This window comes from Takifugu rubripes, chromosome 1, assembly GCF_901000725.2.
Source record: "Takifugu rubripes chromosome 1, fTakRub1.2, whole genome shotgun sequence".
NCBI lineage: Eukaryota > Metazoa > Chordata > Actinopteri > Tetraodontiformes > Tetraodontidae > Takifugu > Takifugu rubripes.
The window spans coordinates 18,098,712-18,125,223 of record NC_042285.1 but is presented as its reverse complement, the minus strand read 5'-3'; the positions used below and the strand labels follow the sequence as shown (position 1 = coordinate 18,125,223).

Here is a 26,512-nt window from a genome sequence, read left to right as displayed (position 1 = left end):
GAGGGGCATGTATGGTGGGGCGTGGGGGGGGTGAGCGTAGATGTGAGTGTGAGTGGGGGGCAGAGTGTTGGTGTGCATGTGTTTTAACCAATAGTCAGGAAGTGGATGTAGTGCAGGAACGGACAGTCAAGTCAATGTTCAAAGATAGAAGCCGGGACCCCTCATGGTTTGGGTGAAGGCCGTCCCGTTTAAAAAGATGGGGTCTATTTAAAAAGGCAGCAAAATTGTCAACGAAGGGGATACTGTTGCCCAAGCAGTACCCCTTCAGCCACAGGTGCAGCTGGCGGAGGCGGCTGGTGATGACGTCACCGTAGCGAGGTGGGGGAAGCGGGCCGGAGATAATTAGCCGCTTCCCCGTGTCCAGCAGACGGTCCACCAGGGAGATGAAGTCCTGCTTCAGAACCTCCGACTGCTGAAATTTGAGGTCATTGATGCCGGCTTCCAGAACCAGCGTGGAGGCCGAGGGGTGCTGTGCACTCAGCTGCAGGGCCGAGGATGTAACCTCCGCAACACGGGCACCGGGGTGACAGAAGGTCCGGCCATCGTGCACCGCCACATGCCTGACCATTGAGGTCCTGACCACCAGCACCGCGGGGGTGCGCTGCACCTGAGTGGCCGCCTCTGATCATCTGGAGGTGCGGCGGTGGCGGCGAGGAGCCTGGGGATGGTGGCGCCGGGTCGTGGCTGCTCCTGACCAGGATGGTAGCGGAGGGCCAGGTCGAGCGGGCTGACTCTGGTTCCTCGTCTGGTGAGAGCCAGCTGGACAGACAGGACCAGGAGGCGAGCTGGAACAAGCGCCCACGGGGGGGAAGTCCTGCAGGCTTAGGATATCGTACCTGTTATCCAGTGGCAGATACAGGGGCGGAGGAGGGGGAGACGGACGGGCCCTAGCGCCCCTGGCCACCACCGACCAGGGTTCCTTTGGTTTGAGCGGTGTTGAGCTCACGAGGGCTCCTGCTCCGTCCCTGGCGATGAAACCCTGCGACTCCGTGGGGCGGAGGAAGGAGGTGGAATGAGCCGCTCCTTTGGGCATGGCTCCCTGGCGGTGCCGGCGGGACCCCGCCGGTGCTGTAGCTGGAATTTCAGCGTTGATGGACCTGGTCCATGGCAGGGTGGTGTCATTCGTGGCCGTCGTGCTCCGGTCACCAGCGCCGGATGCCTTCAGGAGGGCGATTTGTTTCGCCTGGGACATAGCAACAGTGGAGAGGTCCAGCAGGTCGACCCGCAGACCCTGTCCCTCGGACCTCAAACGGGCGATATGTTTCTCCTGGGTCGAGGCGACAGCAGATGACTCGAGTATGAATGTGTCCCTCTCCTTGAGTTCGGACTGGAGCCCGGAGATGCTCTCCCTCAGTTTGGAGAACGTGGGGAGGCAGGACTCACACACCGCCATCATGCCCGCAGCCTGAGCCGGGGGACAGCCACACTAGGCACCGTGCCAGCACACGGAGGTGAGTCCAGGTTAGCACCGTGGCTAAAAACAAGCCGGCGCTAGCAGCGGGCAGGTGACTCCGCGAGATCGATAAAACTTAAAATGTTAAGATCCTCCGCACCGATGTCTGCTCTTCAAAGTGTCTGTGTTCCGTGTAAAATGGTAACTCGCGGTCTGATGTTTTTGATTTTCCTCCTGTCGGACGCGATGTTAGCAATCCGTTCTCTCCTCCAACAACACGAGCTGTCGTCGAAGCTACTTCATCTGGTGTATTTGCTTCAAAGGGCAGCATGTACTGCTTCAGCCTGCTGGAATCAGACTTAAATGTCAGCTTGAAGCATGTCCTTCTGTGGGTTCGACGTAAATCCTACTGCATCCTAATTTAAAGGTTTCCGCTCAGCTTCTAGAACAAACAACACTTTAAACATGAAATACAGCAACATATTCACATGAGTAAGAGCACTTTAATAGATGAACCAAAGTTTTCTGCACAGGATGAATCCAATGCCCCCCCTCCCTTTTTTTAAATTGAGCTCCACACAATGTCATGTCCCACTGTCCTGCAGCTGGTGGAACTACTGTTGTCCAAGCACAGCAGTCTGGTCAGGGTTTGTTGATCTGCTCCAGTCGCAGCTGAAGTGATGCACTCACTAAAATATTGGAGATTTCAACACAAGGCGTGTTACCTCGTCTCGTTAATCAGACCACAGTTGGAGATTGAGCTCCACAGCACTTTGTATGAAGCCAGCTTTAAAAATAAGAAAACAACTATTTTAACAGTAAAACAACTTTTAGGCTGAATTTCCACACTTAAAAACAATCACATATATTATTAGATTAGTAATAACAATAATGCCCAACAATCAAATATCAAAGCTTGTGTCTTAAATTTGGAAGAATTGATAATCCTTTGGTGTTTGTGTCTCTCATGAGGAGTTTTCATGCTTCTTTAGATTCAACTCTCAGATTTCTTCTATAAAATATTTGACTGTAATACCGACAGACATTTGCAGGTTTAACCAACAAAAACACAATATTTCTCTATTGTACAAAACAAATGCAGAACATAGAGCTTAATTAGCTAAATGTCCTCATACTCTAATAAAACTATCAAATATCTCATGGAACAGTTTTACTGAAGTCCTAAAAAGGTGAAAAAATATTTGTCAGAAAAAGGGAAAACAGCCCACTGAGATACCTGAGTGAGGAATATACTTAAAGTCAAAGCTGCTTTTGTATTGTTCTCAGTTGGCTTCCTGTTGTCCATCTCTGGGTCTTCAGAGTCTGCAGACCTCTGTCTCAGTCTGCTCCTGCTCCACCCTGTAATCTAGCCCACTCTGTCTTCTCTCTGCTGCTCAGCATCATCCAGCACACCTGCTCAAACCTCCTGTCTGGCACATCACTCTTTGTGTTGTGCTCCTGCCTGTCCCCGTCCCTGTCCCCGTCCCCGTCCCTGTCCCCGTAAATTGCCTTCTCTTCTGTTTTAACAAGTCTCTGCCGGTTCCCTGCCTGTCATCGCCTGCCTGAGTTTTCCATGTTCTTCTCTGTGGATCATCACACTGTGGAATAACTTCCTGGATTACTTGAATGCTGCATCTCGTTGTGAACCTGAGCTGATTTCTAAAAAATAAGATCTCCTGCTGGGTTCCTCCATTATTGCATCTTGGTGCCGTTTCTACCTGCAACACTCGATCATCTTATCTGCATTTGTTGTTCTGATGATGCATTCATTCACATTCTAGACTTGTTCTTTGTCATCATGATCGCTTGTAATTTAGTTTTATTCTTCCTCTCCTGAAGAAACTGTTGGTCTGGTTCCCTCCTCTGGTTCTGACTGGGATGACTGGAAATGACTCACAAAACAGCACCAGTATGAAATGACGTCAAGTTTCTCTGAATGTCTGATTTATCAGCTTCTCCAGAACTGTTGTCAACTGATTTATCAGCTTCTCCAGAACTTTTGTCAACTGATTGATCAGCTTCTCCAGAACTGTTGTCAACTGATTGATCAGCTGATTGTCCGGTTCTTTGATGACCTGAGCTGAGCCGACTTCTCTGTCTTCACCAGCTGAATGAATAAACTGCACTTTGTTTTCCTTCTCCGATGCTGAAAGAAACAGAAATATGATGCAGCTCAGAATTCTCAAAAGAATCAAGATATTTTAAACCATTCAACAAATAGGGTCCTAAACCCTAAAAACAATTATATTGAGGGGCCAAAGATTTATTTTCTAAAATAAAAGATGCAAAAGTGAGAAAACTAAAGTTGTTTTGTACAGAATATTGTTGTTAACGATACCATCAAGCTGTTTTGAAACAAGATTTCTACCGTATTGAATTATACGTATTATATATTATATATTACCATTTTGTTGTTAACAGTACGAACTAGCCATTATTGCTGCCTGATGGGGATGTGAGAGGTTTTTCCCCACGTTTGTATATTGCTGCTGTGGTGCAGTCAGAGTGTCTGCAGGCCACAGAATTCCAATCCAACAAAGAAAACATTGTTAATACCAAGTGTTTAACCTACATATCCACCGGAAAACTGGAATAGACAATTTGGGGGTTCATTGTGATTCAGATATATAAAGTTTGGTTGAAAAGCCGTTCACCTGTGGAGCTCTAAAATAATTTTCTAGACTTGGAACTCTCCATCAATAAAGTGAATAAAGATCACTGAGTTCTGAGTTTAGCGTTCAAAGTTTTTGTGCATCACAAAATGAAAATATTTCATTAAAAGAAGATTAAATATACTTGTTAATTTCAGTTGGTGTGTAGTTTGTTTGTTTATTTACTAGATTTTTGAGTCTTTTGTATTTCTTCCGACTCTTAAAATGTTAGCAAACAACTGGAGGAAGATTATATCATGTGGAACAGAACAAACTAAGTATATCAATCAGCTCCTTCTGAAACCTTTCAAGTTGATCAGATTTGTGGAATAAAATAATAAAGACAGACTCCAAACCTGTTTGTTCAGTGGAAGATTCCAGATCAGATGCCTCCTTCTCAGCTGGATCTGGTTCATATTGAGACAGCAGGCGATATTGCTCCATCACCGCAGTGACCAGTTCTGCATTTTATCCTCCGTTTGATTGTCCTGTCCTTAAAGTTAAAATTCAGAATCCACTGCAATATTAATCATTTATAAGACATGTGTCAGTCTTTGCATTTATTCCAATACCTTTATACTATCGTCTGCAGATCTTTACACCACCACCACCACCAGCAGCAGCAGGGCGACTGCAGGCAGGACAGCAGCCAAATCTACAGATGAACTTTCATCTGCACAGAAGACCAAAAGTCCACCCAAGGTTCAGCCTTTAAAGCTGTTTCTAGCTGAAACATTCAACTGGTAAAGGGGCAAAAGCTAAAATGGTAAGATGTAAGTGGTGCTAAGCCCATTTAAGCACACTCAAAAGTTAAGCTGGGTAAACTGGGAGTAAAGCAACATCAAATCCTACCAGAGTAACAATCCTTTGCAGTGAATTCAGCAGTTTCGTTGCTCAGGGGGTTGCTCACGCGGCAGCTGTACACTCGTTCATCATGCTTATTGTCCAGAAATATCCTCAACTGAGGGCCCGGCTGGGTGTTTCCATAGAAGAACCACTCGTACTCAATATCAGGCTGAGGTGCTGAGCACGTCAGCAGTCCAGATAGATTTGAGCTCTTGCTTGAGTTTGTCTCACAGGTGATTGTCGGTTTAGCAACTTTATCTTTAGGAAGACAGAAAGTTATGATGCATTTGTCACAGTGAGTGGTTTAAACTATTAAAATATAATTACTGAATACAAGGCCATCATAAACAGCCAGAGATCAGAGTCAGCAGTAACGGGCAGCAGTACGTTAGGATTTAACAGAATTATTTGAAACATATTTCACAAACTCTTGTGAAAATGATAAAACAAAAGTGAAAATCTGAACAAAGTGAAGTTCAGCTGCTTCACTCGGTCGTGTTCTAAATAAAACTGCTACAAAATTAAACTGCTCAATTATACTTTACTGAGGTTCAATCAGAAGATAAATCAATAATTTTCTTTTAATATCTATTACAAATCTTTCACTTTGGTTCAGTAAAGTATCGGCAAAGAAATACTCACCAATAACCTGCAAAGTATAATAATAGAAATAGGATTTCTCTTGCGTGTATAATTCCAATTCATACAATCCGCTGTCTTCAGATCTGAGGTCGGTCAGATGCAGCTCTGCAGAGTGCCAGTCAAGAGTGGTTCTGTTTTTAAATGGGCCATACACATCTTCTTCTTTGCCATTGAACTCGACCACTTTGTTGTCATCATGCATCCACAGAATCAGATCAGGCTGCTGCTCCTGGATCTGTGGCTTTAATTTCACCTCCTGACCCTTGAGACCATATTTTATTGACTGTGCAGCAACTAGAAACAGAACAGAGGAGCGTTAAAATAAAAACAAGGGTTATGGTTGCTCAAGCACCTGAGTTTGGACAAATCCAGAATATTCATCTAGTTTTTATTCTATTTTCATTTCCTCTCATCAAATTGTTCAACCACTCAGGACCAGCCGTGGACAACATCACCCACAATCAGTGAGCCTGTTCTGATCCAATAAAACACAGTTCTGAAACAGTAATGTTGACGGACAGCAGCTAGCTTTCAAATGAACAATAGCAGGAAAAAAAGTTTGCTGTCAGAAACAACAGATGAAATCTCTAAAATAGCAACTGAAGGGTCACCGAGAAAATCTCATAGCTGCAGTATTAACCAATAAAAGCCGCCATATTGTCTCATAACTGTGGGTGTGTATGAGAAAGAGAAAGCGAAAGTGAACGTGTCCTCTGTGCAAATATGTCAAATAAAAACATAATATAAATATTTTGTATAAAAGAAATGGAATATCATTGCAGTAACAGCACTGTAATAACAGTGACCATCAACAAAGATGAATAATAAGTCGCAAAAGAAGTTAGGAAGTTATCACAGAAATATTACTACACTCAAACCACAGCAATATGATAAAATGGAACTTTTACAACTAAAATCGTTTCAGAAAATATGAATGAATCAAATGATTGGTTATTTTCCGAGAGCTCAAATGAGGCATGAATCAGCACAACAATCACCTCCAGAAAGACTCACCGAGGCAGAAGATCACATTCAGGAAAAAAGCCTGGAAAACCCGAGCAGCCATTCCAGGAGCACACAATAGCGCCGCAGCCTTCCTTCTCCTACATTGATGACACAAAGTAACTAACGGGTTGATAATTATTTGTCAAGTTGAGTGTATATTTAAATTTGTTTCCTTCCTGCCACAGTGAAAGTATCCACCCTCTCACTTCGCTGCGTTGATTTGATCAGAACCGGAAGTCTCTGATGCACCTACTTCCTGTTTGAATACCGGGCGCTTTGGTTTGTTACCAGTCTAGAAGACCCACACGGACGTTACCTCATGCCTAATTAACAACAATAGTAAATAAATACGTTTACATTTGCTATTGAGGCCCAGCTAAATGGACTTTACACAAAATTCTTTATTCTGACGCATATGTCATTAAGAACACATTTGAGAGCAAATTTCGTCCCATTCAATTCAATTCAATCTTTATTTATATGGCACTTTTCATACGCTAGGTAGCACAAAGTGTCTCACAAAGGATAAAAACAGCAAAGAGAACAAGAGAATCAAGAAAAGGACACACACACACATGCATACAACACACTTACACACACACATAAACAAGCTGAGGCAAGCTGAGACATGGCTGGGCACCGAGACCTGAGGCGAAGGAGACGCCACCTTTGGAGGCCCACCAGGCCGAGGGAGGTCACGGTCCGTGACCACAGGTCGTACCGCCACAAAGACCACCCCGACCCGGACAGACCGGAGGCTCCACACCAAAGCACAGAGCCACCTAACCACCCAGGCCAGAGTCGACAACGGGACAGCACCCCCAGCGGTAGACCGGAAACATCTCCCAGCCTGGCAGGCCCCCATGAGGAAACACCATGAGGAAACACTGGAGCTAAAAACTGAAGGACTAACACAGTAAATGGGATAAAAGGTATAAAAGCTAAAAACTGAGGAACTAAGAATTGAAGTAGTAAAACAGTACTAAGACTAAAACAGACTAAAACAGTAAATGCGATAAAAGGTGTAAAGACTAAAAACTGAGAATAAGAACTGAGGGAGTAAAACAGTACTAAGACTAAAACAGACTAAAACAGTAAATGGGTTAAAAGGTGTAAAGACTAAAAACTGAGAAACTAAGAACTGAGGGAGTAAAACAGTAAAAGTATCAAGTAAAATAAGGATAAGACATAAAAACTATGAGGACATAAAAGAAATTAAAAATAATCAGGAAATCAGTTAAAGGCCTGATTAAAAAGGTGTGTCTTGAGCCTCTTTTTAAAAATCTCAACAGTCTCTGCGGCCCTGAGGTTCTCCGGCAGGCTGTTCCACAGTCGGGGACCATAATAACTGAAGGCCACTTCCCCGTGCGTTTTAGTGCTTACATGTGGGATGGTTAAAAGGCCGGTGCCCGAGGACCTCAGCGTCCGCGAGGGTTGATAGAATAAAAGCATGTCTAATAAATAAGTCGGGCCAAGACCATTAAGACATTTAAAAACTAATAAAAGAACCTTAAAATCGATCCTGAAAGGCACGGGTAGCCAATGCAGCGATCCCTCTGGTCCTCGTCAGCACCCGTGCAGCTGAGTTTTGTAATAATTGTAGGTTAGTGACGCTCTTTTTTGGAAGACCAGAGAGCAGGGCATTACAATAATCTAAACGACAAGAGATAAAAGCGTGCATCAGCACCTCCGTGCAGGCCTGAGAGAGAAACGGGCGGACTCTGGCTATATTCTTCAGGTGGTAAAAACCTACCTTTGTTATGTTTTTGATGTGTGGGATAAAACTAAGCTCAGAGTCAAAGATCACACCCAGATTTTTTACAAATTGAGATGGCTTAAAATCCTTTAACTTTGGTACAAGTTTCTCGTTCTGACCTTCAGGACCAACGACTAAGACTTCTGTTTTGTCCTGGTTGAGCTGTAGGAAGTTTTCTGCCATCCATGACTGGATATCTAGAATACAGATAAAAAGGGCATCAACTGGCCCTGTGTCATCAGGAGCCACGGCGATGTACAGCTGCGTATCGTCAGCATAGCTGTGGAAGCTGATGCCGTGACTCCTGATGACGTCCCCAAGAGGAAGCATGTAAAGATTAAAAAGGGTTGGACCTAAAATTGACCCTTGGGGAACCCCACATTTTGTCTCGTGGATTCTCAAGGAGCATGTATCCATACTTACAAAGAAGCTTCGATCAGTAAGGCAGGAGGTGAACCAGTTAAGAACAGTACCAGAGAGGCCGACCAGGTTCTTTAGTCTATTCAATAAAATATGGTGGTCTACTGTATCAAAGGCGGCGGTCAGATCCAGTAGAACCAACACCGTGAACTTTTTGTTATCTAGGTTACACCTGATGTCATTTAAAATCTTTAAAAGGGCTGTCTCTGTACTGTGGTTCATCCTAAAACCAGACTGATGCCTCTCTAAAATGTCGTTTGAGTTTAAAAAATAATTCACTTGGTTAAAAACAAGTTTTTCTAAAATTTTACTTAAAAATGGTAAGTTGGATACTGGCCGATAGTTATTTAAAACGCTGGGGTCTAGATTGCTCTTCTTCAGAAGGGGCTTCACCACCGCCGTTTTAAAGGAGGTGGGGAAGACACCCGTCTGAAGAGAGCAATTCACCATATATAGAAGATGCTCCTCAAAGAATCCCAAAAACGGTGTGGGAATTGGATCTAAAAGGCAGGTTGTGGGCCTTACTGGGGAGAAAACTCGACCAAGTGTCCTCGCATCAACCAGGACAAAACTCTCCAGTGTCTCCTCAGGTGAAAGCATTGATCCAGGAGTGTTGTTGATTAAAATTTGCTGTGATAAAAGACTGGATCTAATATCATCGATTTTACTCCTGAAGTGGTCTGCAAAGGCCTCGCAGAGGGTGTCAGTTGTTGTTGTAGGACACCTGTTAAAATTACCATTGGTTAAAAGCTCAATTGTGTGGAATACAAATTTGGGGTTGTTTTTATTATCAGAGATTAGTTTTTTTGAAATGAGAGGTTCTTGCTTGCTTGATTGTGTTATTGTAGGTTTTGAGGTGTTGATAAAATATTTCTTTATGAATGGTCAGCTTGGATTTCCTCCACCTCCTCTCAGCACTCCTGCAGGATCTTTTCAGTTTTCTAATTTCTTCATTTCTCCACGGTGGTGCACGTTTTGTTCTTACAGTTTTTGTGACAAGTGGAGCCAGAGTCCAGCGTTGACTTTAATTTATTGTTAAAAGTGTCAACAATAAAATCACACGGTGCTGGTAAAATTTCTGCAGGAGTGCTCTGTAAAATCTGGATAAAATTTGCAGCCACTTCAGGAGTCAGGTAGCGTCTCCTCACCGTTCTCACAGGGGCCCCCCGCTGGTTAAAACTGGTGATGTTAAAAAACACACAAAAGTGGTCAGACACGGCCAGATCCACAACAGAGGACCCACCCACGGACAGGCCATAGGTTATGACCAGGTCCAGGGTGCGCCCTCTGTTGTGGGTCGGCTGCGTGACATGTTGTTTAAAATCCAAACTGTGAAGGAGGTTTAAGAATTCTCTGGACACTGGGTCCGAGGCGTTGTTGAGGTGTATATTAAAATCACCAGTTATTAAAATCCTATTGTATTTAGCGTAAATGATTGATAACAATTCCGAGAATTGGCTGATAAAAGAGGTGGAGTATTGGGGTGGTCTGTAAACTGTTATGCTTAAAATAGGAGGGCTGCTAAAAACAAACGCATGATGCTCAAATGATGTAAACGTATTAAAAGAGACCTCGCGTGAAGACATTTGGGTCCTTGTTATTGAGGCGGTTCCACCTCCTTTCCTGCCCCCCCTTGTAGAAAATAAAAAGTTAAAATCTGGGGGGCAAGCCTCTGTGAGAACAGCAGGTGCATCAGTGCCAAGCCATGTCTCAGTAAGAAGAATACCATCAAGGTTTCTGTCTAAAATTAAGTCGTTTATTATAAAAGATTTATTTAAAAGAGAGCGCACGTTCAGCACGGCCATCTTTATGTCTGCGCCGGACGTGCGCTCATCGTGTCTTTTTATAGGAACAATAAAAGCACTGTCACGTCTGGGAACAGTCCTGGGATTCTGTCCGTATGAAATGATGGGGTCAATGGAGTGAATGATCTGTGATGTTGATGGCAGACATGGGAGTAGTGGTGGAGGGGCATGTATGGTGGGGCGTGCGGGGGGTGAGCGTATATGTGAGTGTGAGTGGGGGGCAGAGTGTTGGTGTGCATGTGTTCTAGCCAATAGTCAGGAGGTGGATGTTGTGCAGGAACGGACAGTCAAGTCAATGTTCAAAGATAGAAGCCGGGACCCCTCGTGGTTTAGGTGGAGGCCGTCCCGTTTAAAAAGATGGGGTCTATTTAAAAAGGCAGCAAAATTGTCAACGAAGGGGATACTGTTGCCCAAGCAGTACCCCTTCAGCCACAGGTGCAGCTGGCGGAGGCGGCTGGTGATGACGTCACCGTAGCGAGGTGGGGGAAGCGGGCCGGAGATAATTAGCCGCTTCCCCGTGTCCAGCAGACGGTCCACCAGGGAGATGAAGTCCTGCTTCAGAACCTCCGACTGCTGAAATTTGAGGTCATTGATGCCGGCTTCCAGAACCAGCGTGGAGGCCGAGGGGTGCTGTGCACTCAGCTGCAGGGCCGAGGATGTAACCTCCGCAACACGGGCACCGGGATGACAGAAGGTCCGGCCGTCGTGCACCGCCACATGCCTGACCATTGAGGTCCCGACCACCAGCACCGCGGGGGTGCGCTGCACCTGAGTGGCCGCCTCTGATCGTTTGGAGGTGCGGCGGTGGCGGCGAGGAGCCTGGGGATGGTGGCGCCGGGTCGTGGCTGCTCCTGACCAGGATGGTAGCGGGGGGCCATGTCGAGCGAGCTGACTCTGGTTCCTCGTCTGGTGAGAGCCAGCTGGACAGACAGGACCAGGAGGCGAGCTGGAACAAGCGCCCACGGGGGGGAAGTCCTGCAGGCTTAGGATATCGTACCTGTTATCCAGTGGCAGATACGGGGGCGGAGGAGGGGGAGACGGACGGGCCCCAGCGCCCCAGCGCCCCTGGCCACCACCGACCAGGGTTCCTTTGGTTTGAGCGGTGTTGAGCTCACGAGGGCTCCTGCTCCGTCCCTGGCGATGAAACCCTGCAACTCCGTGGGGCGGAGGAAGGAGGTGGAATGAGCCGCTCCTTTGGGCATGGCTCCCTGGCAGTGCCGGCAGGACTCCGCCGGTGCTGTAGCTGGAATTTCAGCGTTGATGGACCTGGTCCATGGCAGGGTGGTGTCATTCGTGGCCGTCGTGCTCCGGTCACCAGCGCCGGATGCCTTCAGGAGGGCGATTTGTTTCGCCTGGGACATAGCAACAGTGGAGAGGTCCAGCAGGTCGACCCGCAGACCCTGTCCCTCGGACCTCAAACGGGCGATATGTTTCTCCTGGGTCGAGGCGACAGCAGATGACTCGAGTATGAATGTGTCCCTCTCCTTGAGTTCGGACTGGAGCCTGGAGATGCTCTCCCTCAGTTTGGAGAACGTGGGGAGGCAGGACTCACACACCGCCATCATGCCTGCAGCCTGAGCCGGGGGACAGCCACACTAGGCACCGTGCCAGCACACGGAGGTGAGTCCAGGTTAGCACCGTGGCTAAAAACAAGCCGGCGCTAGCAGCGGGCAGGTGACTCCGCGAGATCGATAAAACTTAAAATGTTAAGATCCTCTGCACCGATGTCTGCTCTTCAAAGTGATCTGTGTTCCGTGTAAAATGGTAACTCACGGTCTGATGTTTTTGATGTTCCTCCTGTCGGACGCGATGTTAGCAATCCGTTCTCTCCTCCAACAACACGAGCTGTCGTCGAAGCTACTTCATCTGGTGTATTTGCTTCAAAGGGCAGCATGTACTGCTTCAGCCTGCTGGAATCAGACTTAAATGTCAGCTTGAAGCATGTCCTTCTGTGGGTTCGACGTAAATCCTACTGCATCCTAATTTAAAGGTTTCCTCTCAGCTTCTAGAACAAACAACACTTTAAACATGAAATACAGCAACATATTCACATGAGTAAGAGCACTTTATTAGATGAATCCAATGCCCCCCCTCCCTTTTTTTAATTGAGCTCCACACAGTGTCATGTCCCACTGTCCTGCAGCTGGTGGAACTACTGTTGTCCAAGCACAGCAGTCTGGTCAGGGTTTGTTGATCTGCTCCAGTCGCAGCTGAAGTGATGCACTCACTAAAATATTGGAGATTTCCACACAAGGCGTGTTACCTCGTCTCGTTAATCAGACCACAGTTGGAGATTGAGCTCCACAGCACTTTGTATAAAGCCAGCTTTAAAAATAAGAAAACAACTGTTTTAACAGTAAAACAACTTTTAGGCTGAATTTCCACACTTAAAAACAATCACATATATTATTAGATTAGTAATAACAATAATGCCCAACAATCAAATATCAAAGCTTGTGTCTTAAATTTGGAAGAATTGATAATCCTTTGGTATTTGTGTCTCTCATGAGGAGTTTTCATGCTTCTTTAGATTCAACTCTCAGATTTCTTCTATAAAATATTTGACTGTAATACCGACAGACATTTGCAGGTTTAACCAACAAAAACACAATATTTCTCTATTGTACAAAACAAATGCAGAACATAGAGCTTAATTAGCTAAATGTCCTCATACTCTAATAAAACTATCAAATATCTCATGGAACAGTTTTACTGAAGTCCTTAAAAAGGTGAAAAAATATTTGTCAGAAAAAGGGAAAACAGCCCACTGAGATACCTGAGTGAGGAATATACTTAAAGTCAAAGCTGCTTTTGTATTGTTCTCAGTTGGCTTCCTGTTGTCCATCTCTGGGTCTTCAGAGTCTGCAGACCTCTGTCTCAGTCTGCTCCTGCTCCACCCTGTAATCTAGCCCACTCTGTCTTCTCTCTGCTGCTCAGCATCATCCAGCACACCTGCTCAAACCTCCTGTCTGGCACATCACTCTTTGTGTTGTGCTCCTGCCTGTCCCTGTCCCTGTCCCTGTCCCTGTCCCGGTCCCTGTCCCCGTCCCTGTCCCGGTAAATTGCCTTCTCTTCTGTTTTAACAAGTCTCTGCCGGTTCCCTGCCTGTCATCGCCTGCCTGAGTTTTCCATGTTCTTCTCTGTGGATCATCACACTGTGGAATAACTTCCTGGATTACTTGAATGCTGTATCTCATTGTGAACCTGAGCTGATTTCTGAAAAAATAAGATCTCCTGCTGGGTTCCTCCATTATTGCATCTTGGTGCCGTTTCTACCTGCAACACTCGGATCATCTTATCTGCATTTGTTGTTCTGATGACGCATTCATTCACATTCTAGACTTGTTCTTTGTCATCATGATCGCTTGTAATTTAGTTTTATTCTTTTTCTCCTGAAGAAACTGTTGGTCTGGTTCCCTCCTCTGGTTCTGACTGGAAATGACTCATGAAACAGCACCAGTATGAAATGACGTCAGGTTTATCTGAATGTCTGATTTATCAGGTTCTCCAGAACTGTTGTCAACTGATTTATCAGCTTCTGTAGAACTTGAGTCCGGTTCTTTGATGACCTGAGCTGAGCCGACTTCTCTGTCTTCACCAGCTGGATGAATAAACTGCACTTTGTTTTCCTTCTCCGATGCTGAAAGAAACAGAAATATGATGCAACTCAGAATTCTCAAAAGAATCAAGTCAGTAGTTGTTCCTGTAAACATGACTGAGTTCTGAGTTTAGAGTTCAAAGTTTTGTGCATCATAATGCAAAAATATACCATAGAAATAAAATCTTTGAGTATATCAGACCTGTATTCAGCCGCTTTTAATAGGAGAAGATGTCAGAGGCCGCTGAATTTCACCCTCCGTTTGATTGTCCAGTCCTGAAAGTTAAAATTCAGAATCCACTGCAATATTAATCATTTATAATACAAGTGTCAGTCTTTGCATTTATTCCAATACCTTTATAATATCGTCTGTAGATCACTACACCTGCCACCACCAACACCAGCAGGACAACTGCAGACAGGACAGCAGCCAAAACTACAGGTGAACTTTCATCTGCACAGAAGACCAAAAGTCCACCCAAGGTTCAGCTTTTAAAGCTGTTTTTAGCTGAAACATTCAACTGGTAAAGCGGCAAAAGCTAAAATGGTAAGATGGAAGTGGTGCTAAGCCCATTTAAGCACACTCAAAAGTTAAGCTGGGTAAACTGGGAGTAAAGCAACATCAAATCCTACCAGAGTAACAATCCTTTGCAGTGAATTCAGCAGTTTCGTTGCTCAGGGGGTTGCTCACGCGGCAGCTGTACACTCGTTCATCATGCTTATTGTCCAGAAATATCCTCAACTGAGGGCCCGGCTGGGTGTTTCCATAGAAGAACCACTCGTACTCAATATCAGGCTGAGGTGCTGAGCACGTCAGCAGTCCAGATAGATTTGAGCTCTTGCTTGAGTTTGTCTCACAGGTGATTGTTGGTTTAGCAACTTTATCTTTAGGAAGACAGAAAGTAATGATGCATTTGTCACAGTGAGTGGTTTCAAACTATTAAAATATAATTACTGAATACAAGGCCATCATAAACAGCCAGAGATCAGAGTCAGCAGTAACGGGCAGCAGTACGTTAGGATTTAACGGAATTATTTGAAACATTTTCCACAAACTCTTGTGAAAATGATGAAACAAAAGTGAAAATCTGAACAAAGTGAAGTTCAGCTGCTTCACTCGGTCGTGTTCTACATAAAACTGCTACAAAATTAAACTGCTCAATTATACTTTACTGAGGTTCTATCTGAAGATAAATCAGTTAATTTTCTTTTAATATCTATTACAAATCTTTCACTCTGGTTCAGTAAAGTATCGGCAAAGAAATACTCACCAATAACCTGCAAAGTATAATAATAGAAATATGATTTCTCTTGTGTGTATAATTGCAATTCATACAATCCGCTGTCTTCAGATCTGAGGTCGGTCAGATGCAGCTCTGCAGAGTGCCGGTCAAGAGTGGTTCTGTGTTTAAATGGGTCATACACATCTTCTTCTTTGCCATTGAACTCAACCACTTTGTTGTCATCATGCATCCACAGAATCTGATCAGGCTGCTGCTCCTGGATCTGTGGCTTTAATTTCACCTCCTGACCCTTGAGACCATATTTTATTGACTGTGCTGCAACTAGAAACAGAACAGAGGAGTGTTAAAATAAAAACAAGGGTTATGGTTGCTCAAACACCTGAGTTTGGACAAAACCAGAATATTCATCTAGTTTTTATTCCATTTTCATTTCCTCTCATCAAATTGTTCAACCACTCAGGACCAGCCGTGGACAACATCACCCACAACCAGTGAGCCTGTTCTGATCCAATAAAACACAGTTCTGGACCAGTAATGTTGACGGACAGCAGCTAGCTTTCAAATGAACAATAGCAGGAAAAAAGTTTGCTGTCAGAAACAACAGATGAAATCTCTAAAACAGCAACTGAAGGGTCACCGAGAAAATCTCATAGCTGCAGCATTAACCAATAAAAGTAGCCATATTGTCTCATAAATGTGTGTGAGTGTGTATGAGAGAGAGGGAGAAGAGGTTAGGAAGTCTCTGAATTCTTATCACAGAAATATTACTACACTCAAACCACAGCAATATGATAAAATGGAACTTTTACAACTAAAATAGTTTAAGAAAATATGAATGAATCAAATGATTGGTTATTTTCCAAGAGCTCAAACGAGGCATGAATCAGCACAACAATGACCTCCAGAAAGACTCACCGAGGCAGAAGATCGCATTCAGGAAAAAAGCCTGGAAAACCCGAGGAGCCATTCCAGGAGCACACAATAGCGCAGGTGAGAGTAAATTTAATATTCAGTATTTACTTCGTATTAAAGCGAAAGTATCCGCCACCTGCCATCATCCATGTTCGGAGCCCTTCGTATTCCCCTCTCCCCGGGCCTCCTATGACAGCACAGACTTTGCCCCAGACTTTGCCCTGGTGTGTCTTCCCTGACCGGGCGGGGCTACTACCTGGCCACGCCCACCAGACCCTGCACACCTGCAGCTCATTCATGGGCCAGCAGGTCGACCCGCAGACCCTGTCCCTCGGACCTCAAACGGGCGATATGTTTCTCCTGGGTCGAGGCGACAGCAGATGACTCGAGTATGAATGTGTCCCTCTCCTTGAGTTCGGACTGGAGCCTGGAGATGCTCTCCCTCAGTTTGGAGAACGTGGGGAGGCAGGACTCACACACCGCCATCATGCCTGCAGCCTGAGCCGGGGGACAGCCACACTAGGCACCGTGCCAGCACACGGAGGTGAGTCCAGGTTAGCACCGTGGCTAATAACAAGCCGGCGCTAGCAGCGGGCAGGTGACTCCGCGAGATCGATAAAACTTAAAATGTTAAGATCCTCCGCACCGATGTCTGCTCTTCAAAGTGATCTGTGTTCCGTGTAAAATGGTAACTCACGGTCTGATGTTTTTGATGTTCCTCCTGTCGGACGCGATGTTAGCAATCCGTTCTCTCCTCCAACAACACGAGCTGTCGTCGAAGCTACTTCATCTGGTGTATTTGCTTCAAAGGGCAGCATGTACTGCTTCAGCCTGCTGGAATCAGACTTAAATGTCAGCTTGAAGCATGTCCTTCTGTGGGTTCGACGTAAATCCTACTGCATCCTAATTTAAAGGTTTCCTCTCAGCTTCTAGAACAAACAACACTTTAAACATGAAATACAGCAACATATTCACATGAGTAAGAGTCACTTTATTAGATGAACCAAAGTTTTCTGCACAGGATGAATCCAATGCCCCCCCTCCCTTTTTTTAAATTGAGCTCCACACAATGTCATGTCCCACTGTCCTGCAGCTGGTGGAACTACTGTTGTCCAAGCACAGCAGTCTGGTCAGGGTTTGTTGATCTGCTCCAGTCGCAGCTGAAGTGATGCACTCACTAAAATATTGGAGATTTCAACACAAGGCGTGTTACCTCGTCTCGTTAATCAGACCACAGTTGGAGATTGAGCTCCACAGCACTTTGTATAAAGCCAGCTTTAAAAATAAGAAAACAACTGTTTTAACAGTAAAACAACTTTTAGGCTGAATTTCCACACCTAAAAACAATCACAAATATTATTAGATTAGTAATAACAATAATGCCCAACAATCAAATATCAAAGCTTGTGTCTTAAATTTGGAAGAATTGATAATCCTTTGGTGTTTGTGTCTCTCATGAGGAGTTTTCATGCTTCTTTAGATTCAACTCTCAGATTTCTTCTATAAAATATTTGACTGTAATACCGACAGACATTTGCAGGTTTAACCAACAAAAACACAATATTTCTCTATTGTACAAAACAAATGCAGAACATAGAGCTTAATTAGCTAAATGTCCTCATACTCTAATAAAACTATCAAATATCTCATGGAACAGTTTTACTGAAGTCCTTAAAAAGGTGAAAAAATATTTGTCAGAAAAAGGGAAAACAGCCCACTGAGATACCTGAGTGAGGAATATACTTAAAGTCAAAGCTGCTTTTGTATTGTTCTCAGTTGGCTTCCTGTTGTCCATCTCTGGGTCTTCAGAGTCTGCAGACCTCTGTCTCAGTCTGCTCCTGCTCCACCCTGTAATCTAGCCCACTCTGTCTTCTCTCTGCTGCTCAGCATCATCCAGCACACCTGCTCAAACCTCCTGTCTGGCACATCACTCTTTGTGTTGTGCTCCTGCCTGTCCCTGTCCCCGTCCCTGTCCCCGTCCCTGTCCCCGTCCCCATCCCGGTTCTCTGAGGATCATCACACTGTGGAATAACTTCCTGGATTACTTGAATGCCGTATCTCGTTGTGAACCTGAGCTGATTTCTAAAAAAATAAGATCTCCTGCTGGGTTCCTCCATTATTGCATCTTGGTGCCGTTTCTACCTGCAACACTCGGATCATCTTATCTGCATTTGTTGTTCTGATGATGCATTCATTCACATTCTGGACTTGTTCTTTGTCATCATGATCGCTTGTAATTTAGTTTTATTCTTCTTGTCAGGTTCCCAGTTTCTGGGAACTCTTTTGCAGGGTTTCTCCTGCGGGGGGCGTGGTGGAGCCATGCCTCAGCCACAGGTGGTGCCGGGGACTGGTGCACCTGCAGACTATTGTAATCAAGCCACCTATTTATGGACTGTTCTCACGGTTGGCCAGCGTTGGCGTGTTTTGTCGTTTTCGGAAAACCCCGGCTGAACCCTCCTGGACTTTTGTGAGACTGTTTCCTTCGTGGATAACTTTTGAACCCGTTATTGGATTATTGTTTTTCCTTTATCCTTCATGGACTGCTTGTGTCGTAAGTTTACGTTCCCTGTTTTGATTAAGCACCGAGTCGTGGTCTCCATGCCTCTTTTTGAGTTCTACAAACTTTAATAAAGCTTCTCGGAACGATACGCCACTGTGTCCTGCCTGCTTTCGGGTCCTGATACAACCACTCCTAACACTTCTTCTCCTGAAGAAACTGTTGGTCTGGTTCCCTCCTCTGGTTCTGACTGGGATGACTGGAAATGACTCACGAAACACCACAAGTATAAAATGACGTCAAGTTTCTCTAAATGTCTGATTTATCAGCTTCTCCAGAACTGTTGTCAACTGATTGATCAGCTTCTGTAGAACTTGTGTCCGGTTCTTTGATGACCTGAGCTGAGCCGACTTCTCTGTCTTCACCAGCTGGATGAATAAACTGCACTTTGTTTTCCTTCTCCGATGCTGAAAGGAACAGAAATATGATGCAACTCAGAATTCTCAAAAGAATCAAGTCAGTAGTTGTTCCTGTAAACATGACTGAGTTCTGAGTTTAGAGTTCAACGTTTTGTGCATCATAATGCAAAAATATACCATAGAAATAAAATCTTTGAGTATATCAGACCTGTATTCAGCAGCGTTTAATAGGAGAAGATGTCAGAGGCAGCTGAATTTCACCCTCCGTTTGATTGTCCCTCCTGAAAGTTAAAATTCAGAATCCACTGCAATATTAATCATTTATAATACAAGTGTCAGTCTTTGCATTTATTCCAATACCTTTATAATATCGTCTGTAGATCAGTACACCTGCCACCACCAACACCACCACCAACACCACCAACACCAGCATCAGCCGCAGGACGACTGCAGGCAGGACAGCAGCCAAATCTACAGATGAACTTTCATCTGCACAGAAGACCAAAAGTCCACCCAAGGTTCAGCCTTTAAAGCTGTTTTTAGCAGAAACATTCAACTGGTAAAGGGGCAAAAGCTAAAATGGTAAGATGGAAGTGGTGCTAAGCCCATTTAAGCACACTCAAAAGTTAAGCTGGGTAAACTGGGAGTAAAGCAACATCAAATCCTACCAGAGTAACAATCCTTTGCAGTGAATTCAGCAGTTTCGTTGCTCAGGGGGTTGCTCACGCGGCAGCTGTACACTCGTTCATCATGCTTATTGTCCAGAAATATCCTCAACTGAGGGCCCGGCTGGGTGTTTCCATAGAAGAACCACTCGTACTCAATATCAGGCTGAGGTGCTGAGCACGTCAGCAGTCCAGATAGATTTGAGCTCCTGCTTGAGTTTGTCTCACAGGTGATTGTTGGTTTAGCAACTTTATCTTTAGGAAGACAGAAATTAACGATGCATTTGTCACAGTGAGTGGTTTAAACTATTAAAATATAATTACTGAATACAAGGCCATCATAAACAGCCTGAGATCAGAGTCAGCAGTAACGGGCAGCAGTACGTTAGGATTTAACAGAATTATTTGAAACATATTCCACAAGCTCTTGTGAAAATGATGAAACAAAAGTGAAAATGATGAAACAAAAGTGAAGTTCAGCTGCTTCACTCGGTCGCGTTCTACATAAAACTGCTACAAAATTAAACTGCTCAATTATACTTTACTGAGGTTCTATCTGAAGATAAATCAGTTAATTTTCTTTTAATATCTATTACAAATCTTTCACTCTGGTTCAGTAAAGTATCGGCAAAGAAATACTCACCAATAACCTGCAAAGTATAATAATAGAAATAGGATTTCTTTTGCGTGTATAATTCCAATTCATACAATCCGCTGTCTTCAGATCTGAGGTCGGTCAGATGCAGCTCTGCAGAGTGCCAGTCAAGAGTGGTTCTGTGTTTAAATGGGTCATACACATCTTCTTCTTTGCCATTGAACTCGACCACTTTGTTGTCATCATGCATCCACAGAATCTGATCAGGCTGCTGCTCCTGGATCTGTGGCTTTAATTTCACCTCCTGACCCTTGAGACCATATTTTATTGACTGTGCTGCAACTAGAAACAGAACAGAGGAGTGTTAAAATAAAAACAAGGGTTATGGTTGCTCAAACACCTGAGTTTGGACAAATCCAGAATATTCATCTAGTTTTTATTCCATTTTCATTTCCTCTCATCAAATTGTTCAACCACTCAGGACCAGCCGTGGACAACATCACCCACAACCAGTGAGCCTGTTCTGATCCAATAAAACACAGTTCTGGACCAGTAATGTTGACGGACAGCAGCTAGCTTTCAAATGAACAATAGCAGGAAAAAAAGTTTGCTGTCAGAAACAACAGATGAAATCTCTAAAACAGCAACTGAAGGGTCACCGAGAAAATCTCATAGCTGCAGCATTAACCAATAAAAGTAGCCATATTGTCTCATAAATGTGTGTGAGTGTGTATGAGAGAGAGGGAGAAGAGGTTAGGAAGTCTCTGAATTCTTATCACAGAAATATTACTACACTCAAACCACAGCAATATGATAAAATGGAACTTTTACAACTAAAATAGTTTAAGAAAATATGAATGAATCAAATGATTGGTTATTTTCCGAGAGCTCAAATTAGGCATGAATCAGCACAACAATGACCTCCAGAAAGACTCACCGAGGCAGAAGATCACATTCAGGAAAAAAGTCTGGAAAACCCGAGGAGCCATTCCAGGAGCACACAATAGCGCAGGTGAGAGTAATTTTAATATTAAGTATTTACTTCGTATTAAAGTGAAAGTATCCGCCACCTGCCATCATCCATGTTCGGAGCCCTTCGTATTCCCCTCTCCCCGGGCCTCCTGTGTCAGCACAGACTTTGCCCCAGACTTTGCCCTGGTGTGTATTCCCTGACCGGGCGGGGCTACTACCTGGCCACGCCCACCAGACCCTGCACACCTGCAGCTCATTCATGGGCCATTAGCCACCTGCCTCCTGCTCAAAAAGAAGGAACAAAATGGAGGAAGTGATGAGGGGGGAAATGATTTTATTTACAGCTAAAAAGTTGTAGGCAAAATCAACTTAATGCCAATGAATGATTCTATATTCACGTGATTAAAAAAATATGCTCATTGTGTTATTTTGATTTTCCTTACTTATTTCTGTTGAATCATCGATGAAGGTTCAATATAATAGTTAGGCTGTCTTTAAAAGAAAAATGATAAAATTAATTAATTTGATCATTTTTCTTTTAATAAAAAGTGAAGACATTTCCCACAGACCCGAACACCACACAAGGGTTAATAAAGCCTATTTTTGTTTTTCGCGCTGTCGACAGGCAGATTGGTCAGATCAATAAATCGATTAAAGCTGTTGATCAATCACTGCGTCTGATTGCTGACAAGAGTTTGATGGGAGACCCGAACATCTTTAGTCTTTCAAAATATATGGGTAAAATAAAAGTTAAGATTCCGGATTTATTTAAATTAACAAAAGCTATATAAAATCTACTGCTCCATAGTCTTGTGAATTCCTCTTTATGTATCTCAACTATCCATTGGTGGGTCTATAAATTTGGAAGCCGATTTTACATGATATTCTGTACATCCACATGGATTCAAGAACAAATGTGAGTGCAGATTTCATGCTGTGTAAACGTCTTTTTGGATATCTTCGTGACTTCCCCAAAACAAGATCACACTTTTTGCTGCGTAGTGTTTTTTTGTTTTATGCTTGTTTTTGTTTTTAAAATTGCACATTATAAATATTAAGTGGACAGATGACAGTCTTACCGTGTAGAAATAAAGATAAATTCAGTATTTAAAGTCCCTGTTCTCAGCGAGGGGGGATCCCTCATCCGCGGCTCTGCTTCAGTTTCTTTTCCTTAAAATGTCTTTCCTGTTTCTCTGTCTCAGTTTAGCATTGCCGCATATACATTTCATTTCAAATTCAATTGAAAAGTTAAGATTAGATGACAGGAAGACACGCGCAACAACAAGTGTGAATAAACACCAGGTGCCGCAGGGCTTTGGTTCCTCATTGAAAGTTACACGTACCGTTCAAGTATTTATTTTTAGGTTTAAATATGCATATTTATTTACCATCTGCAGGGTAAGGAGTAAGTATAGTGATCAATTTCTAATATTTTAAATCAGTAACTACCATCCTCCACCGCTGTCAAGTCTCTGAGGCAGCCGTTATCTTGTGTATGTGAGTGTATGACTTCATTAGTGTCACGCTGCCGTGGTGCGACACCCCCATGGGTAGAATACACTCTTCAGTGAGTACAGCTTGGTCAACATCCCAGCACATCACTGTGGAGATGACTTGGTTCTTGTTGTCCCGCCCCCCAGTGATGAAGAGTTTGTTGTTACAGGCAGCGATGGCGCAGCTCGCCCTCTCGCCAAGGCGTGTGATGAGCGACCAGGAGTCGGACAGAGGCGAATAGCAGTACATGGCATGCATGGCACCACCTGGGAGGAGAGCCAGGATTCAACAGCGACCATTTTAAGACTTAGAACGATCAAATTAAGACTGATTAGCGGGATGAGAGCCTCCTACCAACTACATAAATGCAGCCGTTGAACGCGACTGCATTGGTGCATTTGGTTTCCACTGGAATGGGCGCCCGCATTTCCCAGAAGTCTCTTCCTGGCTCCCAACGCTGGACCTGATCTGTGGCCAGTTTTCCATTTGGACCACCACCGATCACGTAGATCCATCTGTCAAAGGAGGCAGCAGCAAAGGAGCTGACGCCTACAGCAAGAGGCGTGGCCTGCAGGTACAGGAAAAGGCTTTATTTCATAGCCATACTCAGCCGTCATGCACCTCCCCCTTTTTTGTCGGCAATGAGGCAATTAACATATAAATTATAGTAATTATAAAAATGGCAACTGTTGTAACAGAGATTATATTTATATTAACACTGCTGATTTCTGTCCACCTGTGTCCAGCAGTTGTGGAAGGGATCGTAGGCCTCCACGCTGGCGAGCCTCTGAACACCATCAAATCCGCCCAGTGCGTACACCTTCCCATCGTGAGCGGCCATCTTGTGTCTCCAGCGCCCAGTTTTCAGAGCCTCAACCTGGATCCATTTATCCAGGGCACCGTTATACTTCCAGACTTCGTGCGGTGTGTCTTTACCTCCTGAAACAACAGGAATAAGAGAGAAAACATCTCAGCTTTCACCATAAGAAACAGAAAAGGTCTAAAAAGGAAGGATTCACGATGAAAGTTGGCATGAAAAGAAAAGAAAAATGTCATTGTTGCGTCCCCAGTGTCCAAATATGTCGTAATACCATGTGAGTGAACAGAACGTTTGCTTCTTTACGCTGGCTGGGACCATGACCATGACGTGTCAGGGTTAATACGAGAATATAAAAGATGAAACTGAGGCCATTTCTCCTACCAGATATGTAAACTTCATTGCAGAAAGTGACACATGCAAATTCCACCCATTTCCGGTTTTGGGATTGGTCCTCCATCTCTGTGATCGGCAGCCTCGCCACGTCCAGCCTGCTGCGCCGGAGCGGGTCCAAGCAGGTGACGGTGGAGACGAAGTGTTCGTCCTTGGCGCAGCCTCCGATGATCAGAAACACCTCTGACATAAAATGTTGCACGCGCGGTTTGGTGCGCTCCGAGACCACCTGGGGAAAAAAATTGCACCAATTTCGATGAGTTGGAAGGTTTTTCTCAAACCCAAGGATGGTTTTTAGTTACTTTCACACCAGTTATTCAGCCTGGACTTAGTTTCATAACCAAGATTTTCATGAAATTGTGAGTGAAGACAGTAGTAGTCGGTTCCACTCATGGTTTTATCTGACCATATAATTAGTTAAAGCCTGTGTGTGTACTGACCCCCCTCCCTGTGAGGTGATAGCGGCGGACCTCTTGCATCAAAGGAAAAACCTCAGTGCAGCTGCGAATCAGTTCATCTGCCTCCACTTTTTCCACGAAATACGCAGGTTCCAGGAGTGGCAGGCGCACGTGTGAAAGCAACCTGGCCAGTAGAGGGCAGCGCTCATCCTGCCGGGCCCTCACCCAGCGCGTCACAGCCTCAAACACACACTCCTCACAGTTAGCATCAAGGTCGTCCCTCTGCAGGACGCTCTCCAGTGAGTCCGCCGGCAGCTCCAGGAAGTCCCGCTGCTGAACCACCTGCGAGAACTTGGAGACGATGTAGTCCTGGGCGCCGGTCTTCAGGCTGGTCAGGACGTGGCTGTCAGCAAGGTTCAGGATCCCGATGCAGCTTTCAAGATGGAGGGACTTGCTGAGGAATCCGGCGCATGCATCGACCACACGCAAGAACTGCAGGAGACAAGATCAGACCAGGAAAGGTCACTTTGAAGAAATCTGATCATCTAAATGTTTGAACCTATAAACCCACTAAAGAAGGTTTAAAGATGTTCTTTGTTTGAATTATGAATTAAATCAATTCAAACATCTGCGCTGCTGCACAGCTGTGCAGTATGGAAAACTGACAGAATGTAAACAACTGCCTACTTTCACTTCCACTTTCCGCAGCCCGACAACATCAAGTAGAAGCTTTTCATTGTAATTCCACACAACAGGAACTTTAGGATGCAGCTCGTAACATTTGTGATGAACTATATCAACAGCTTTAGAATATTCAAAGGTCAAACGTGGCGGCTCATTGTGCGTTTAAAGGCCTTCAAGGCTCCTGTTCTTATTTTTAGTGAATAAAAACACAAAGTAAATATTTGAAGTCAGTGTCGGGGAGAAAAGTCTCATCTTAAAGACCAGTTTATGCAAAAAAGTGCCCATCCCTGTCCCTCTCCCTGTCCCCGTCCCCGTCCCCGTCCCTGTCCCTGTCCCTGTCCCGGTAAATTGCCTTCTCTTCTGCTTTAACAAGTCTCTGCCGGTTCCCTGCCTGTCATCGCCTGCCTGAGTTTTCCATGTTCTTCTCTGTGGATCATCACACTGTGGAATAACTTCCTGGATTACTTGAATGCTGCAACTCGTTGTGAACCTGAGCTGATTTCTAAAAAAATAAGATCTCCTGCTGGGTTCCTCCATTATTGCATCTTGGTGCCGTTTCTACCTGCAACACTCGGATCATCTTATCTGCATTTGTTGTTCTGATGATGCATTCATTCACATTCTAGACTTGTTCGTTGTCATCATGATCGCTTGTAATTTAGTTTTATTCTTCTTCTCCTGAAGAAACTGTTGGTCTGGTTCCCTCCTCTGGTTCTGACTGGGATGACTGGAAATGACTCACGAAACACCACAAGTATAAAATGATGTCAAGTTTCTCTGAATGTCTGATTTATCAGCTTCTCCAGAACTGTTGTCAACTGATTGATCAGCTTTTGTAGAACTTGTGTCCGGTTCTTTGATGACCTGAGCTGAGCCGACTTCTCTGTCTCCACCAGCTGAATGAATAAACTGCACTTTGTTTTCCTTCTCCAATGCTGAAAGAAACAGAAATATGATGCAACTCAGAATCCTCAAAAGAATCAAGTCAGTAGTTGTTCCTGTAAACATGACTGAGTTCTGAGTTTAGAGTTCAAAGTTTTGTGCATCATAATGCAAAAATATACCATAGAAATAAAATCTTTGAGTATATCAGACCTGTATTCAGCAGCTTTTAATAGGAGAAGATGTCAGAGAATCAGAATCAGAATCAGGTTTATTGCCATTGTTCATGTAATACACAGTATTACACAAACTAGGAATGTGTCATGGTGTGACGCTGCGACAATCAACATAAAGAAGACCACACTAGAATAAGTTAAATAAAATAAAATAAGACAAAATAAGACATACCGGTATATACATTATA

At 44.3% G+C, this 26,512-nt stretch overlaps 1 protein-coding gene across 1 annotated transcript; it reads right to left on the bottom strand.

The window, feature by feature from the left end:
* Positions 1 to 1,876: 1,876 nt before the first annotated feature.
* On the bottom strand, positions 1,877 to 25,029 carry LOC105419349 (kelch-like protein 6; the record flags this gene model as incomplete). Its single annotated transcript, XM_029847190.1, has 11 exons — positions 1,877 to 3,539; positions 4,401 to 4,537; positions 4,617 to 4,717; positions 4,897 to 5,148; positions 5,533 to 5,826; positions 21,386 to 21,702; positions 21,864 to 23,180; positions 23,269 to 23,482; positions 23,651 to 23,853; positions 24,116 to 24,353; positions 24,565 to 25,029. Coding segments are annotated over 5 exons (1,416 nt in total), but the record flags the coding sequence as incomplete, so codon positions are not given.
* Positions 25,030 to 26,512: the final 1,483 nt, after the last annotated feature.